The sequence below is a fragment of the Hemiscyllium ocellatum genome, chromosome 4 (genome assembly GCF_020745735.1).
Source record: "Hemiscyllium ocellatum isolate sHemOce1 chromosome 4, sHemOce1.pat.X.cur, whole genome shotgun sequence".
Classification (NCBI taxonomy): Eukaryota; Metazoa; Chordata; class Chondrichthyes; order Orectolobiformes; family Hemiscylliidae; genus Hemiscyllium; species Hemiscyllium ocellatum.
This window is the reverse complement of record NC_083404.1, coordinates 936,675-950,328: the sequence shown is the minus strand read 5'-3', so window position 1 is coordinate 950,328 and position 13,654 is coordinate 936,675. Positions and strand designations below refer to the sequence as shown.

The 13,654-nt window shown below is 44.9% G+C and overlaps 1 protein-coding gene across 2 annotated transcripts in view; it reads right to left on the bottom strand.

The window, feature by feature from the left end:
- LOC132810237 (syntenin-1-like) overlaps positions 1-10,788 on the bottom strand; it is a 42,337-nt gene extending 31,549 nt beyond the window's left edge. For both annotated transcript variants that reach the window (XM_060822631.1, XM_060822632.1), the window contains exons 1-2: positions 10,685-10,788; positions 1,936-2,006 (exon numbers count right to left, since the gene is read on the bottom strand). In XM_060822631.1, coding sequence (XP_060678614.1) covers positions 1,936-1,986 — 51 coding nt within the window. In that variant the 5' untranslated portion in view covers positions 1,987-2,006; positions 10,685-10,788. The remainder of the gene's footprint in view (positions 1-1,935; positions 2,007-10,684) is intronic.
- Positions 10,789-13,654: the final 2,866 nt, after the last annotated feature.

The following is a 13,654-nucleotide window of genomic DNA, read 5'->3' as shown; positions in this document are numbered from 1 at the left end:
CGGAGGGGTTGCTGGTGGTGGTGGTGGCAGAGGTGTGTATGGGGGACATCACCAAGGAGAAGATGCTAGAAAAACTGCAAGGTCTGAAGGTGGATCAATCACCTGGTCCAGATGAACTAGAGCCCACAGTTCTGACAGAGATAGTTGTAGAGATAGTGGAGGCATTGATGCTGATCTTTCAGGAATTATTGGAGTCAAGGCAGGTCCCAGAGGACTGGAAAATCACTAATGTAAGCTGCCGTTTAAGGAGGCATTAAGGCAAAAGATGGGAAATTACAGGCCAATTAACCTGTTCTTGGTGTTTGGTAAGATTGGATTCCATTGTGAAGGATCAGATTTCTGAATACTTGGAAGTGCATGGTAAAATAGGGCAAAACCAGCATGGATTCATCAAGACAAGGTCATGCCTGACAAATCTGTAACAATGAGAACCAATGCATGCTATCTACCTGGGCTTCCAGAAGGCCTCTGTAAAGATGCCACACAAGTGGTTCCTGAGTAAGATAAGGGCCCATGTTGTTAGAGGCAAAGTACTAGCATAGATAGAAGATTGGCTGTCTGGCCGAAAACACAATAGGGATAAAAGGATCATTCTCAGGATGGCCGCCAGTGACTAGTGGCATTTGACAACCAGTGTTGGGACCACAACTTTTCATTTCATGCATTGATGATCTAGATAAAGGAATGGAGGGCATTCTGGCTAAGTTTGCAGATGATACAAAGATAGATAGAAGGAGATAGGAAGGCTGCAGAAGGATTTAGACAAGTTAGGAGAGTGGGCAAAGAAATTGCAGATAGAATGTAATGTGGGAAACTGTGAAGTCATGCACTTTGATAGGATGAATAGGGGCATAGACTATTTTCCACATGGGGAGAAAATTCAGAAATCTGAAGTCCAAAGGGTCTTGGGAGTCCTGGTCCAGGATTCTCTTAAAGGTAAAGTTGCAAGTTGAGTCGGTAGTTAGGAAGGCAAATACAATGTTAGCATTCATTTTGAGGGAGGAGGAGAAAGTGAGGACTGCAGATGCTGGAGTACCAGAGTTGAAAAATGTGGTGCTGGAAAAACACAGCAGGCCAGGCAGCATCCGAGGAGCAGGAGAATCAATGTTTCGGGCATAAGCCCTTCTTCAGGAATTTATTTTGAGGGGGCTAGAATATAGTACAAATGTACTTCTGAGGCTTTATGAAGGTCTGGTCAGACCACATATAGAGTATTAGGAGCAATTTTGGGCCCCATACCTCAGGATGGTTGTACTGGTCCTGGAACAGGTCCAGGAGGTTCACATGAATGATCCCAGGAATGAAAGGCCAACGAGGAATGTTTGAGGATTGTGGAGCTATACTCTGAGTTTAGAATGATGGGGGACAATCTGTTTGAAACTTACAGAATACTGAATGGCCTGGACAGAGTGACCTTTGGGAAGATGCTTCCATTGGCAGGAAAGACTAGAACTCAAGGTCATAGCCTTAAACAAAGGAAAGATCCTTTACAACACAGACAAGGAGGAACTTTATTCAGAGAGCAATAAATTAATGGAATTCATTGCCACAGAAAGCTGTGGAAGCCAGGTCACTGAGTATATTTAACACAGCGATAGACTGGTTCTTGACTGTCAATGGAATCAAGAGTTATGGGGAGAAAATGGAAGAATGGCGTTGAGAAACTTATAAGCTATGGTTGAATGGTGCAGAGTCAAAGGGTCAAGTGGGGCCTAATTTCTGCTCCCGTGTCTTATGGTCTAACCTCTGGAACCACCTATAATGCACCAAAGTATAATTTTGAAAATCTCTCACCCTAGTTCCTTGCTCTCAATCTGCTGTCTCAGCATTAAACTTTGGAATCTTAAATGTCTTCATTTCTCAATATCCTTCTCCTCTTGGATTGTTTATGCACAGTAAAGAACCTTAACAGGCAAGTATTCCCTTTCCACCTACCTGGATCACCTTGTCCACTTTCAGGTCTTCTAAGGACGGATACAAAGACATCTTTACAGAAATGTGAAAGCCTTAAAAAGAAAAAATGTAATTTAGCATACATTTGTGATATAAAATATTACAAATGATCTTTTCACACATTGTATATAAATATCTATTTTAAAATACAGCATAAATTGATTCTTGTTTTTAAGCATGAAAAGTTATTGCAATTGTTCTCTTATGGGAATTATATTTCATCCAATCACATTCCTTTTTTTCCAGATGCAACTTAAAAGGGAAATAAACAATACACCTGACCATACTCAACATTGGGCAAGGAGAGTAAAGTTGCCTCAATTGTCAAAAACATTCTTAGCATTTAGACCGCAAATGCAGATGAGCTGGAGTAAATTGCAACGTTGCAGTAACCGATAACCGTGTAAACATTTTCCATTACTGTGCAATTCATGTATGATGGGCTCATCAATTTGCACAGAAATTGAATTCATAATTTATGCTCCACATAAATGGAAAAAGTGAAGAGATAGAATATAGCACAAGCTCACTAGGATTTTGCTTTGAATAAAGATACCTAGACAGACTTTAAATGACTTGAGAAAGAGGAAAACAGAAAAGTGTGATAGCCATGGTGTAGCAAGCAGCATTCCCGCACCTGTTCTGGAAGATTCCATTCTGGGACTGAGCACAAACATCTGAACTGAATTTAGTGCTGCAAGTGCCCCTAATTCCAACACCCAGGCTCAAAGAGCATTACCCAATTCCTCCATGTGAAGCATGCTATGCATAAACTGGTCACTGCATTTCCCATTTTACAATAACATGAAATACTTGGGAACACCCAGCAAATGCATGGGATGGGGTTTGCACTGAAGAGCAAACAGATTGTATTAAGTAGTCAAACAATTAAAAAGATTGGATGTAGGTTTGCTCACTGAGCTGGAAGGTTCACTTCCAGATGTTTCATCACCATACTAGGTAACATTTTCAGTGAGCCACTGAACGAAGCACTGTTGATGATTCCTGCTTTCTACTTATGTGTTCAGATTTCTTTGGGAAAACAACAAACTGCCATTCCTAGATGTCACAGTAGAACAAACAGGCAATGAACAACTTCAAACCAGCGTCAACAGGAAAACAACATACGGACAAAATATGAAACTACAGAGGCAATCACCTCGACATCCACAAATGAAGTTGCATCAGAACATTATTCCAACGAGCCAACACACACTGCAACGCATAGGAACTACGCAGAACAAAGGAAAGTCACCTATACAGTGTATTCAAAAAGAATGGGCCCCCCGATTTCTCAGCAACAAACCAAACAAGCAGACAAAACGCTTCCAGACACCCTAGTCACTCTCCCCTAAAAAGGCATCTCTTGGCATCATGGTAGCCCACAAACCTGCCAACACTAAAACAGCAGCTAATGAACGTGAAGGACCCTATACAGACAAGCAGCAAAGATAATGTCATTTACAAAATACCATGCAAGGATTGTAACAAACACCACGTTGGACAATCAGGCAGAAAACTAGCCACCAGGATACATGAACATCAACTAGCTACAAAACGACATGACTCTCTCACTGGTATCCTTACATACAAATGAGGAAAGACATCAGTTCAACTAGGACAACACATCCGTCCTAGGACAAGCCAAACAGAGACATGCACGATAATTCCTAGAAGCATGGCACTTCAATCGGAACTCTAGCAACAAACACATTGACTTGGACCCCATTTACCACCCCCAAACAGAAAAAGAACAGGAAGTGAGATCACGACAGGAAATTACATCACCAACCCAAAGATATAAATAGAAAGCATGAATCATCAGTAATGCTTCACCCAGAGGCTCACTGAAGATGTTACCCAACATGGTGACAAAACATCTGAAAACAAACCTTCCAGCTCACTGAGCAAACCTACATCCAGAGCCTCAACCTGAACTACAAATCTTCTCAAAACTCAATTTAAAAAATCCCTAGAGTGGAAACAGGCCATACAGCCCCAAAAGTTCATACCGACCCTCTAAAGAGTAACCCACTCAAACCCATTCCCCTACCCTATGAGATATTTGTATCATCAATAGTCACAGGTGAGGTGCCGGAAGACTGGAGGTTGGCAAATGTGGTACCACTGTTTAAGGAGGGCAGTAAGGACAAGCCAGGGAACTATAGACCGGTGAGCCTGACCTCAGTGGTGGGCAAGTTGTTAGGGGAAATCCTGAGGGACAGGATGTACATGTATTTGGAAAGGTAAGGACTGATTAGGGATAGTCAAAAGGGCTTTTGTGCGTGTGAAATCATGTCTCACAAATTGATTGAGTTTTTTGAAGTAACAAAGACGATTGATGAGGGCAGAGCAGTAGATGATCTATAGGAAATCGTTCAACAAGATTCACCATGGGAAACTGGTTAGCAAGATTAGATCTCGGAATACAGGGAGAACTAGCCACTTGGATGCAGAACTGACTCAAAAGGTAGAAGACAGGGGGCGGTGGTGGAGGCCTGTTTTTAAGATTGGAGGCCTGTGACCAGTGAAGTGCCACAAGGATTGGTGCTGAGTCCACTACGTTTTGTCATTTGTGTAAATGATTTGGATGTGAGCTTAAAAGGTATAGCAAGTAAGTTTGCAGATGACACCAAAATTGGAGGTGTATGGACAGCAAACTTGGTTACCTCGATTTCCAACGGGATCTTAATCAGATGAGCCAATGGGCTAAGTGGTGGCAGATGGAGTATAATTTAGATAAATGTGAGGGGCTGCATTTTGGGAAAGCAAATCTTAGCAGGACTTATACCTTTAATGGTAAGGTCCTAGGGAGTGTTGCTGAACAAAGAGACCTTGGAGTGCAGGTTCATAGCTCCTTGAAAGTAATTACAGGTAGATAGGATAGTGAAGGAGGCATTCGGTATGCTTTCCTTTATTGGTCAGAGTATTGAGTACAGGAATTGGGAGGTCATGTTGCGCCTATACAGGACATTGGTTAGGGCATTTCTGGAATATTGCATGCAATTCTGGTCTCCTACCTATCGGAAGGATGTTGTGAAACTTGAAACGGTTCAGAAAAGATTTACAAGGATGTTGCCAGGGTTGGAGGATTTGAGCTACAGGGAGAGGTTGAATACACCAGGGCTGTTTTCCCTGGAACATCGGAGGCTATGGGGTAACCTTATAGAGGTTTATAAAATTGAGAGAGTCATAGATAGGATAAATAGGCAAGGTCTTTTCCCTGGGATGGGGGAGTCCAGAACGAGGGGGCATAGGTTTAGGATGATTGGTTGCTTTTATATTTTTCCCCTAAGGGGCAAATTTTTCACACAGAGGATGGTGCATGTTTGGAATGGGCTGCCAGAGGAAGTGGTGCAGGTTGGCACAATTACAACATTTAAAAAGGCACCTGGAAGGGTATATGAACAGGAAGGGTTTGGAGGTATGTAGGCCGGATGCTGACAGGTGGGACTAGATTGTGTTGAAATACTTAGGTGCATGGACAAATTGGACCAAAGCGTCTGTTTCTATGTTGTACATCTCTGAGTCTATTTACCCTCGAGTAAAGCACCTAATGTTTTGGGCAATTTAGCATGGCCAATTCACCTGATCTGCACATCTCTGGACTTTGAAAGGAAACTGGAGCACCCAGAGGAAACCCACGCAGACACTGGGAGAATGTGCAAACTCCACAAAGGCAGTGGTCCAAGGCAGGAATCAACCCCAGGTCCCTGGTGCTGTGAGGCAGTGCTAACCACTGAGTCACCGTGCTGCCTGAAAAAGTTCTATATAAGATCACAAAAGATTTATAAATGGAGACTAGGTTGTTGAATTGAATAAGTTACAAATAAAGGTCAGTGAAAATGAGGAGAGTGATTGAGAAGTCAGTGATGGATAGATTAGCTTCCATAGTTTAACTAATGACAGGAGGCTGGTAAGAAAGCATTAAGAATCTGACATTACAAATGGTATACGTTATGAGCTCAATAAGACACAGTCAGCACTGCAGAGTGGAAGTGAACAATCTCAAACACGGCTGAGGAAGGGTCACTGGACCTGAAACGTTAGCTTTGATTTCTCTTCACACTCTGCCCGAACTCCTGAGCCCTTCCAGCAATTTGTTTTTAAATCTTACATGTCGGTTGGAAAACTGAGCAAATGTGGATGACACACATACACTCACTGGTCAGACTGACAGGACAGCTGGAGAGGATGATGCTTTTGTCTTCAATTAATCTAAATAATGTGAAACCTATCCAGAACACGATAGTGACAAGCACAGAGACACACAATTCAGCGAAGTGGCAAAGAGGTCAGCACACATGAACACTGACCTCATGTGCTGGTGAGGTCAATGAATGGCTGCACGTAAATGAAGAGAAAAGATCCTTGAGGAACAGAGAAGGAGACAGCATAGAAAAGAACAGGAGACACTGCCACAAGTTACTGGCATCTTCTCAATGTACAAAAATCTCTCAAAACTGAAATTAAACCAAACAGACCACCTGGCATTGACCTAGACACCAGGAAAGACAACAGCAGAAACACCCCTATGAAGCCTGCAAAGCCCTCTTTACTAAGCTCTGTGGGCTAGTTCCAAAATTGGGAGAGCTGTCTCAGACTAGTCAAGCAACAGCCTCACAGAATCATAGACAATACACCAGACACTATCACTGGATAGATCATATCCCACTGGCAGGACAGTTATATGGAGCCTGCAGAGAGTTGCACAGGAACTCCTCAACATTGACTGTCAGCCCCATGAAGTCTGGTGACTTTAGATCAAACACAGGCAAGGAAACTTCATGATTATCACATGCTGTCCTCTATCAGCTGATGAGTCAGTACTCATCCATATTGAGCAACACTTGGCAACGGCACAAAATGTACTTGGTGCGGGAATTCAATGTCCACACCAAAAGTGGCTATGCAGTAGCAGTACTGACTGATCGAGTCAGGTCCTGATGTACACAGCTGCTACATGGAGTCTGCAGCAAGTAGTGAAGGAACCAATAGGGAAAAACATACTTGACCTCACCCTCACAAATCTGCTGGCTGCAGCTGCATCTGCCGATGACAGCATCTGTAACAGTGACTACAACGGAGCCCTTCTAAAGCAAAAATGCTTTCACACTGAGAATACCCTCCATCGTGTAGTGTGGCACTATCACTGTGCTAAATGGGACAGACTTTCAACAAGTCGAGGAACTCAAGACTGGGCATCCAAGCGGGCCATCAGCAGCAGAACTGTCCTCCAGCACAATTGCAACCTCATAGCCTGGTATATCCCCCACTCAATCATTAACATCAGGCTAAGGGATCAACCTTGGCTCAATAAGTGCAGGAGGGTATGCCAAGAGCAGCATAGACATACCTAAAATGAGGTGTCAACCTGGTGAAGCAACCAACAGGACAACTTGCATGCCAAACAGCATAAGCAGCAAGTGATAAGACAGAACTAAGCTATCCAAGAGCAAATGGATCAGATCCAAGCTCTGCAAACCTGCCGTATCCAGCCATGAAAAGTGGTGAGCAATTGAACAACTCACTGGAGAAAGACAGCTCCACAAATATCTCAATTTTCAACGATGAAAGAGCCCAATACATCAGTGCAAAGATATGGCTGAAGCCTTTGCAGTAATCTTCCACCAGAAGTGCCAAGTGGATGACCCATCTTGGCCTCCTCCTGTGATCCCTAGCATCACAGATACTAGTCTTCAGCCAATTCAATTCACTCGATGTAACATCAAGAAAGTTGGAAATATTGGAAAGGTAATGGACCCTGACAACATTGTAGCTAATAGTACTGAAGATATATACTTCTGAACTTGCCACTCCCCTAGCCTGTGTTATAACTGTATTGGAAGAGCTTGGCATCTACCCAATGTGGAAAATTGGCAAAGTATGTCCTGCACATAGAGACAAATTCCACCTGCCCAGTCAGTCTACTCGTCATCAAATAAATGGAATATATCAATAGTACTATCAAGCAACACCTTCTCAGTGACACTCAGTTTGGATCCCAATAGGTCCACTCAGCTCCTGGCTCAAACACGAACAAAAGAGCTGAATTAAGGAGGCGAGATGAGTAACAAGCCTTGATATCAAGGCCACATTTGACCTAATGTGGCATCAAGGACCCCTAGCAAAACTGGAATAAACAGGTATCTAGGGGCAAATTTTCTCGAGGTCGGCACATAGAAAGATGGCTGTGGTTGTTAGAGGTCAATCATCTCAGCTCGAAGACACCTCTGCAGGAGTTCCTTCAGCAGCACCATCCAAACCCACTACCACTTCAATCTCAAATGTTGGGTCAAATCCTGGAATTCCCTCCCTAAGAGCATTATGGGTCAACCAACAGAACATGGACTTCAGTTCAAGTAGGCAGCTCACTACCACCTTCTGAAGGGCAATTAGGAACAGGCAATAAAGGATTGGTCCAGTGACACCCGTGTCCCATGAGTAATGCACAACAAAAGCTTTGTACAATCAATGAAGGATAAAAAAGCAAGCAGAATTCAGCAGTGGTAGAGTGGCTGCCCTGGCTTCATTAATTTGGAATGGAATCATATACAGTAACAAATATTGACTACAATACTCTAGCTGCATGGCTAAATTTAAATATTGAACCTTTAACATGACAGTTGTCACACACCGAGGTAGGATCCTGGATTCCCTCCCAATTGTACTGTGGGTGTGCCTATAATACAGGGATTCCAGCAGTTCAAAATGACAGCTCACCAACACCTACGCAAGCCCACTGGCCATACCCAGTACGAGATATCTATCACACCATCAGGTTGTAGTCCAGCAGGTTTATTTCAAGTCCCAAGCTTTTCCAGTGCTGCCCCTTTGTCAGCACACCTAAAGCTTGTGATTTCAAATACACCTGTTGGACTATAACCTAGTGACTTCTGGCCTGTTCACTCCAAGCCAACACTGACATCTCCACATAATAAATGGTTATTTTTGACCAGCAAGGAAGTGACGGGCCAAAGTGCCTTTGTCAGTGCTGTAGGTCTTATGATTGTAAACAGGAAATGATTCAATCACCAATGATTTTGTTACGACAGTGCATCTATGTTAAAATAGCACCCTGACTGCTATAACATGGCACATTTATCAACTTCTAAACAATGCCATGCATAGGATCTGTTTGTTTTTCTGAGGAAAATTCTTTGTATTCTGGATATTGAAAAGGAAGTACCGAAAATACACTGAAACAATCTGTGAGATACCTAAACAAAAGAGCCAATTTTCTGACAGTTATAGAACATAGAATAGTACAGGCCCTATGGCCCTCAATATTGTACCGACCTTTTATCCTATTCTCAGATCAAACTAACTTATATACCCTTCATTGTACTATCATCCATGTGCCTGTCCAAGAGTTCTTAAATGTTTCTAACGTGTCTGACACTACTCCCACTGCTGGCAATGCATTCCATACACCCACCACTCTGACATCACCCCTAAACTTTCCTCCAGTCACGTTAAAAAGTTATCTATCCATCATCCCCTGACATTCAACAGCATTACCATCACTGAATCTCCACCATCCAGATCTTCAGGGTTACTACTGACCAGAAACTCAACAGGATTCACCACATTAGTAGTAGCTAAAGAGCAGATGTGAGGTTAGGAATACTGTGGCAAATATCTCACCACATGACTTGTTCACCATCAACAGTACTAATCAAAAGTTACAAGCATTACAGAATACTCTCCACTTGCCTGCGTGCTGCTGCAGCAAAACAAACTTGACATCAACCAGGACAAAACAGGCAATCCATTTGATTGGCACCATATTACAGTGGGGCTGGAAAAGCACAGCACATCAGGCAGCATCCGAGGAGCAGGAAAATTGATGTTTTGAGCAAAAGCTCTTCATCAGGATAGGCTCTATTCCTAATGAAGAGCTTTTGCCCGAAACGTCGATTTTCCTACTCCTTGGGTGCTGCCTGACCTGCTGTGCGCTTTCAGCACCACTCTGACCTAAACTCTGGTTTCTAGCATCTGCAGTTCTCACTTTTGCCTACAATATCCACTCACGCCATCACTAATGCTCAACAGCAGCAAATGTACTACCAGTAAGATGCATTACAGAAATGCAAAGATCATTTCAACAGCATCTTTCCAACCTACAGCTAGTTCCATCGAGAAGGGCAGCAGCAGCAAGTTATGTAGGAACACCATCACCTGCAACTCCCTCTCCAAATTACTTACTCTCCTGACTTGAAAACATTAATTTCCAGTCAATCCCCCAACCCACCATCTCATTTCCCCGTAATGCTCAAGGAGGGGGGGGGGGGGGTCCCGGTGCTGACGGTGGGGGACTGACCCCGGGGGGGGGCCGGTGCTGACGGCGGGGGGGGGTGGGGTGGCGCTGACGGTGAGGGACTGACTGGGGGGGGGGGGGGCGCAGTGCTGACGGTGATGGACTGACCTGGGGGGGGGCTGCTGACAGTGAGGGACTGACTTGGGGGGGGGGGCCGGTGCTGACGGTGAGGGGCTGAACCGGGGGGGGGGGGGGGGGGGGGGGGGGGGAAGTGGGGTGGTGCTGGCGGTGAGGGGCTGACCTGGGGCCCGGTGCTGACGGTGAGGGACTGACCTGGGGCCCGGTGCTGACGGCGGGGGGGAGGGGGGGCCCGGTGCTGACGGTGAGGGACTGACCCGGGGGGTTGGTGCTGACGGTGAGGGGCTGACCCGGGGGGGAGGGGGGGCCCGGTGCTGACGCTGAGGGACTGACCTAGGGCCCGGTGCTGACGGCCGTTAGACGGATGAACGGACTGCTCTTGGTTCCGACTCCACGAATATCTCGTGACCTACCACCGGAAGGAAGTGCGTCACGGAAACAGGCGCGCGCTCTCGCTGACAGGGGCCTTGACGACGTCGCCGGGAGGGGAAGGGGGAGGGGGAGGGGTTGCTTAGCAACGCACGGCCCAGCCGCTGCAGGCCTCAGTGAGAAAAAGCCTTCTTTCAGTAGATGCTGCTGTGAGAGTCCACCGCAGGATGGTCTTCTCCTTTCAGTGAGTCATACCAGCCAGCGCTGATTCAGACATAAACAAAACAACGTTAACACACAACAGTCAGAATTGTGGGAATTCACTTCTCAATGCACTGACTGTTCAATAAAACTGTTCCCCTTGGTGCAGGAGGACAGCATGCAGGAAAGTGGCTGTAGGTTAAAAGGGGATGTTTCCCACAGAGGGTGGTGGGAATGTGGAACTCACTACCTGAAAGGGTGGGAGAGACAGAAACTCTCATCACATCATGCTGTACATCTCTATGACATTGAAGAAGGATTGAGATGTACGTTTGGAATGCTGAGGCATACAGGGCAATGGGCTATATGCTGAAAAATGGGATTAGAATAATTGAGGTCAGAGGTCACAGGCTTTCTCAGCGCTGCCCCTTTGACAGCGCACCTAAAGCTTGTGATTTCAAATACACCTGTTGGATTATAAACCTGTGGCTTATATCTTTCATATCTGTCGTGTGACTTCTGGCCTTTCCACCCCAGTCCAGCACTGACACCCACACGGAGTGACCAGCAAGGATGTGATGGACCAAAGTGCCTTTGTCAGTGCTGTAAGACTGTAAAAAGGAAATGATTCAGTCACCATCAGTCAGTGATTTTGATACGACAGTGCATCTATGATAAAATAGCTCCCTGACTGCTATAACATAGCACATTCTAAACAATGCTACTCATAGGCTCCTGTTTGTGTTTTCGGTACTTTCTTTTCAATATTCAGAATACAGAGAATTTTCCTTAGAAAAACACTGATAAACAATCTGTGTGTGATACCTAAACAAAAGAGCCAATTTTCTGACAGTTATACAACATAGAATAGTAAGGTTGTTTGGCCCTCACTGTTGTGCTGACCTTTTATCCTACTCTAAGATCAAACAGCCCCAGCCTGTTCAGCCTCTCCCTGTATGTAGCTCAGATCCTCCAACTCAGGCAACATCCTTGTAAAGCTTTTCTGAACCCTTTCAAGTTTCACAACATCTTTCCGATAGGAAGGAGACCAGAATTGCATGCAATATTCCAACAGTGGCCTAACCAATGTCCTGCACAGCCGCAACATGACCTCCCAACTCCTGTACTCAATACTCTGACTAATAAAGGAAAGCATACCAAACGCCTACTTGCAATCCATTTTCTTTTTGTTCAGCAACACTTCCTAGGACCTTACCATTAAATGTATAAGTCCTGCTAAGATTTGCTTTCCCAAAATGCAGCACCTCGGAGTTATCTGAATTAAACTCCATCTGCCACTTCTCAGTCCATTGGCCCATCTGGTCCAGACCCTGTTCTAATCTGAGGTAACTCTCTTTGCTGTCCACTACACCTCCAATTTTGGTGTCATCTGCAAACTTACTAACTGTACCTCTTATGCTCGCATCCAAATCATTTATGTAAAGGACAAAAGACCCAGCACCGACCCTTGTGGCACTCCACTGGTCACAGGTCTCCAGTCTGAACAACAACAACCCTCCACCACCACTCTCTGTCTTCTACGTTTGAGCCAGTTCTGTATCCAAATGGCTAGTTCTCCCTGTATTCCATGAGATCTAACCTTGCTAATCAGTCTCCCATGGGGAACCTTGTTGAAGACCTTACTGAAATCCATGTAGATCACATCTACTGCTCTGCCCTCATCAATTTTCTTTGTTACTTCTTCAAAAAAGTCAATCAAGTTTGTGAGACATGATTTCCCATGCCAAAGCCTTGTTGACTATCCCGAATCAGTCCTTGCCTTTCCAAATACATGTACATCCTGTCCCTCAGGATTCCCTCCAACAACTTGCCCACCAACGAGGGAGGAGGAGAGGGAGATGGGGAGGGGGGTGGGGGTAGGAGTTGCTTAGCAACGCACGGCCCAGCCGCTGCAGGCCTCAGTGAGAAAAAGCCTTCTTTCAGTAGATGCTGCTGTGAGAGTCCACCGCAGGATGGTCTTCTCCTTTCAGTGAGTCATACCAGCCAGCGCTGATTCAGACATAAACAAAACAACGTTAACACACAACAGTCAGAATTGTGGGAATTCACTTCTCAATGCACTGACTGTTCAATAAAACTGTTCCCCTTGGTGCAGGAGGACAGCATGCAGGAAAGTGGCTGTAGGTTAAAAGGGGATGTTTCCCACAGAGGGTGGTGGGAATGTGGAACTCACTACCTGAAAGGGTGGGAGAGACAGAAACTCTCATCACATCATGCTGTACATCTCTATGACATTGAAGAAGGATTGAGATGTACGTTTGGAATGCTGAGGCATACAGGGCAATGGGCTATATGCTGAAAAATGGGATTAGAATAATTGAGGTCAGAGGTCACAGGCTTTCTCAGCGCTGCCCCTTTGACAGCGCACCTAAAGCTTGTGATTTCAAATACACCTGTTGGATTATAAACCTGTGGCTTATATCTTTCATATCTGTCGTGTGACTTCTGGCCTTTCCACCCCAGTCCAGCACTGACACCCACACGGAGTGACCAGCAAGGATGTGATGGGCCAAAGTGCCTTTGTCAGTGCTGTAAGACTGTAAAAAGGAAATGATTCAGTCACCATCAGTCAGTGATTTTGATACGACAGTGCATCTATGATAAAATAGCTCCCTGACTGCTATAACATAGCACATTCTAAACAATGCTACTCATAGGCTCCTGTTTGTGTTTTCGGTACTTTCTTTTCAATATTCAGAATACAGAGAATTT